Raw genomic sequence first — 3,372 nt, 5'->3', positions numbered from 1 at the left:
TGGGACCACTGCTGGGCACAGCACCGGGAAGATTGGCCCCAGGCAGCAGCCATAGCCTCCTGTCATCTGGCACGCAGATCCGGGGACCCGCATCCCTGGGAGAAGTCAGGCACAGCCGCTGCTGGCAAGTGTCACAGGTTTTGCTATGAACAGTCTGAGGTGCAGTTTCTGAGAAACCTCTGCACCTTGGTCCTTGAAACCTGTCACCCTTCATGCCCTCAGAAGGGGCTACCATCCCTGCAATTTTCATCTGAATCACGCAAGAAATGACAAAGTTTTAAGCATTTTCATGATTCCCCATTATAGCCTACGGGCGAAACGGCAAAACACATCAAAACAGTGAAACAGTTTTGACAAAACAAAATGGAACAGCGCTTTGAAATGGAACGAAATGACAAAGTGAAACACCGTCCCTTTGAAACAGTGAAACAGAAGTTGAAACAAAACAGTGCTGTTTTGCACAGCCCTTATTATCTATATTTATAGCAGATTTGGAGTTTTTAAACAGAGGATCTGCATTTTTATCAGAGCATTTGCAATTTTAAACAGGGAAAACCAGGATCCCTGCTCATTAGATACCTGATCTCTGAATTCTCCCCAGGGGTGAAAGGTACAAAAGATCCTCCTCCCTTTTAATAGGCCTTGATCACCCAGTAATTAGCTTCTTTTCTTCTGCTAATTTGTCTACCCTCTGCCCTTGGGAATTTCATTTTTTTTGTTGTTTTTTAACTATACTGTCTTGGCTCTTACTGCTCAGACCAGATTAAGAATATCTTGTATTCCAAAACTACACAGTTGATCCAATAAAAAAGTTATCACCATAAGAAATCCTTGCCTCTAGTCAATCAGCAAATGCATAGGATCAAACAAAAGATTTCCTTACCCTGAGAAGAGATCTAGGGGACAGTATTTACTCAATCGCTTCCATTTTCCATTTGCTACCTGTAGAAAAAAATGCATTACTGGAGATAATCACTAAGGCTGCTTGCAGACATGGGAAAAAAAACATGAAGCATGCTTTAAACTCAGCAAGCTCCCACACCGAGCCCAGCACATGCCCAGAAGAAGCAGTGTGTTAGTGGGGGGTTTTGGCACTTTTATCTAATAACTGAATTGATTGAATCAGTTTTATCTAAAAGTCCCAAAAAGCCCCACTGAAGCTCCAAATCTATATAGATGCTGCAAAGCCTGGTCAAACAAACACTGTTTCTTTCAGTAAAGCACATGTTTTTTCTCCATGTCTGCACGCAGCCTATAAATCCTTCTATATTACTACAACAGTACATTTATGCAATTCACCTCTGTCTGGCTTTAAGCCACCTGGTAAGTTTTAAACAGGAGTAAGGCAGCCCCCTGCTGGCCAAAGGTAGTAGATCTAAAAGGTTTAGTCACCCTCAACTCAACTGCATAATATTCAAGGAGAAAGTCTCTCATACTGGTAAAATTCTGTTACCTTGCACTCTATGCATGAACTGTCATATGATCTTTTAAGAATATATTAGTACATGCACAGATTAGTGGTCAAGTGAATGATTTGGGTGGGTTTTGCACACTAATATCAAATTACTTCCATATTTGATGGAACTGTATGATTTAACAAACAGTTCAGCAAGTCAACAGCAGAAACAGTCAAAGCAAATCACTACACTCTGAGGCAGTAACTCAAATATGCGAGCACCTACTCTATTAACTCTCTCAGAGAAATAAACAACCCTACAGTTTCGACAGGTAAACAAGGATTTTAACAGAAGTAATAAAATTAAGCACACAGTCAAATCAATCATCAAATGGGAGCAGACTTAATGTGTTAACAATTTACCTTTAGATGCTGATGCATGCAGTAGCGGCACACTTTATGCTTTATCTCTTGTGAAACGTGGCTGGAGAAGGGAATGAAGCCGCATTTTGGCTACAAAAAGCAAACATTTTTTTCAATGTGGATTTATAGCACTCCTTATAAACATTCCTTTCCAGCCCTAATCTGTCTAAACAAAGGTGATTAAAGATTCAGAAAGGCACATCTGCCTATGTGTTTTTCCCCTATTATCTTATAAAGCCCTTTTAAAAAACACGCACAAAATAACGTATAAAAAAGCCTAGGAGGATTTTGGTTTCTCCATTCCCTAGAAAGATCAGAAATACTCATTGTCTATTTATTGGAGAACCATAGTAGTCAACTGGGAGTTTTGTTCCTTATACTGAAAGATGCATTTAAATACTAAGCAAAGAAAGCTTGGTCTCAAGTGTTTGGGTGTATACATGATTAAAGTCAAGCTCATGGCGCACAAATAGGTTTAATCCAAGATTAAATACATTTTAGGATGTTTTAACTATTTGGCCATTTTTTCCAGAGGCAGGCAAAAGATTGAGGGGGGGTGAGGGGAAGGAATTATCCAAACCACCTTTATGCATTGTGAGGAACGAGAACATGTTCTTCTTTTGCAAATTTCTCTTGCAAGTCATTGAATAGTATTTTATGAGGAAGTCACAGTTCTCTAGGCTCCTTCTTTTTGAACTGCGCAAGTACCACACTGTGTAAACTGCATATTGTTAAACAGAATAGTTGCACGTACCTTTCACTAAGGAAATCAGCTTTAATATTTCATAGATTTCATAGACATTAGGGTTGGAAGGGACCTCGGAAGATCATCGAGTCCAGCCCCCCACCCGAAGGGCAGGAAGTCAGCTGGGGTCATAGGATCCCAGCAAGAAAAGCATCCAATTTATTCTTGAAGGTGTTCAATGTAGGTGCTTGAACCACCTCCGATGGCAGGCTATTCCAGACCATGGGGGCTCGGACAGTAAAGAAATTCTTCCTTATGTCCAGCCTGAAACGGTCTTGCAGTAGTTTATAACCGTTTGACCCCATCATCCCTTGGGGCGCTCTGGTGAACAAACGTTCCCCCAGATACTGGTGGTCACCCCTGATAAACTTATAGGTGGCTATCAGATCACCCCTGAGCCTGTGCTTTTCCAGGCTAAAGAGCCCCAGGGCTCAGCCTGTTGTCTTAAGGTCTGTTTTCCTGACCTCTGATCATGTGTGTGGCTCTTCTCTGGACTCTCAAGCTTCTCCACATCCTTTCTGAATTGTGGAGCCCAAAACTGGATGCAGTACTCCAGCTGCGGCCTCACCAAGGCCGAGTACAAGGGGAGAATGATGTCCTGGGATTTGCTTGAGAAGGATCTATGGATGCAAGCCAGCGTTTTGGTCGCTTTACTAGCCTCAGCATCACATTGAAGGCTCATGTTCATCTCGTGGTCAATGATGACCCCCAAGTCTCTTTCTTCCATAGTGCTAGCCAGCATAGCACTGCTGAGCCTATAAGGATGCTGCAGGTTTTTCTTCCCAAGGTGGAGAACCTTGCATTTATT

At 42.0% G+C, this 3,372-nt stretch overlaps 1 protein-coding gene across 5 annotated transcripts in view; it reads right to left on the bottom strand.

Moving 5' to 3' along the window:
• Nucleotides 1-3,372, bottom strand: part of IPPK (inositol-pentakisphosphate 2-kinase) — a 132,902-nt gene that overhangs the window by 25,959 nt on the left and 103,571 nt on the right. For all 5 annotated transcript variants that reach the window (XM_025206721.1, XM_025206719.1, XM_006025876.3 and 2 more), the window contains 2 exons: nt 1,820-1,909; nt 884-942 (listed from right to left, as the gene is read on the bottom strand). In XM_025206721.1, coding sequence (XP_025062506.1) covers nt 884-942; nt 1,820-1,909 — 149 coding nt within the window. The remainder of the gene's footprint in view (nt 1-883; nt 943-1,819; nt 1,910-3,372) is intronic.

Source organism: Alligator sinensis, unplaced genomic scaffold (assembly GCF_000455745.1).
Source record: "Alligator sinensis unplaced genomic scaffold, ASM45574v1 scaffold78_1, whole genome shotgun sequence".
In the NCBI taxonomy this organism is placed as follows: Eukaryota; Metazoa; Chordata; order Crocodylia; family Alligatoridae; genus Alligator; species Alligator sinensis.
This window is presented reverse-complemented; position numbering and strand designations above follow the sequence as displayed.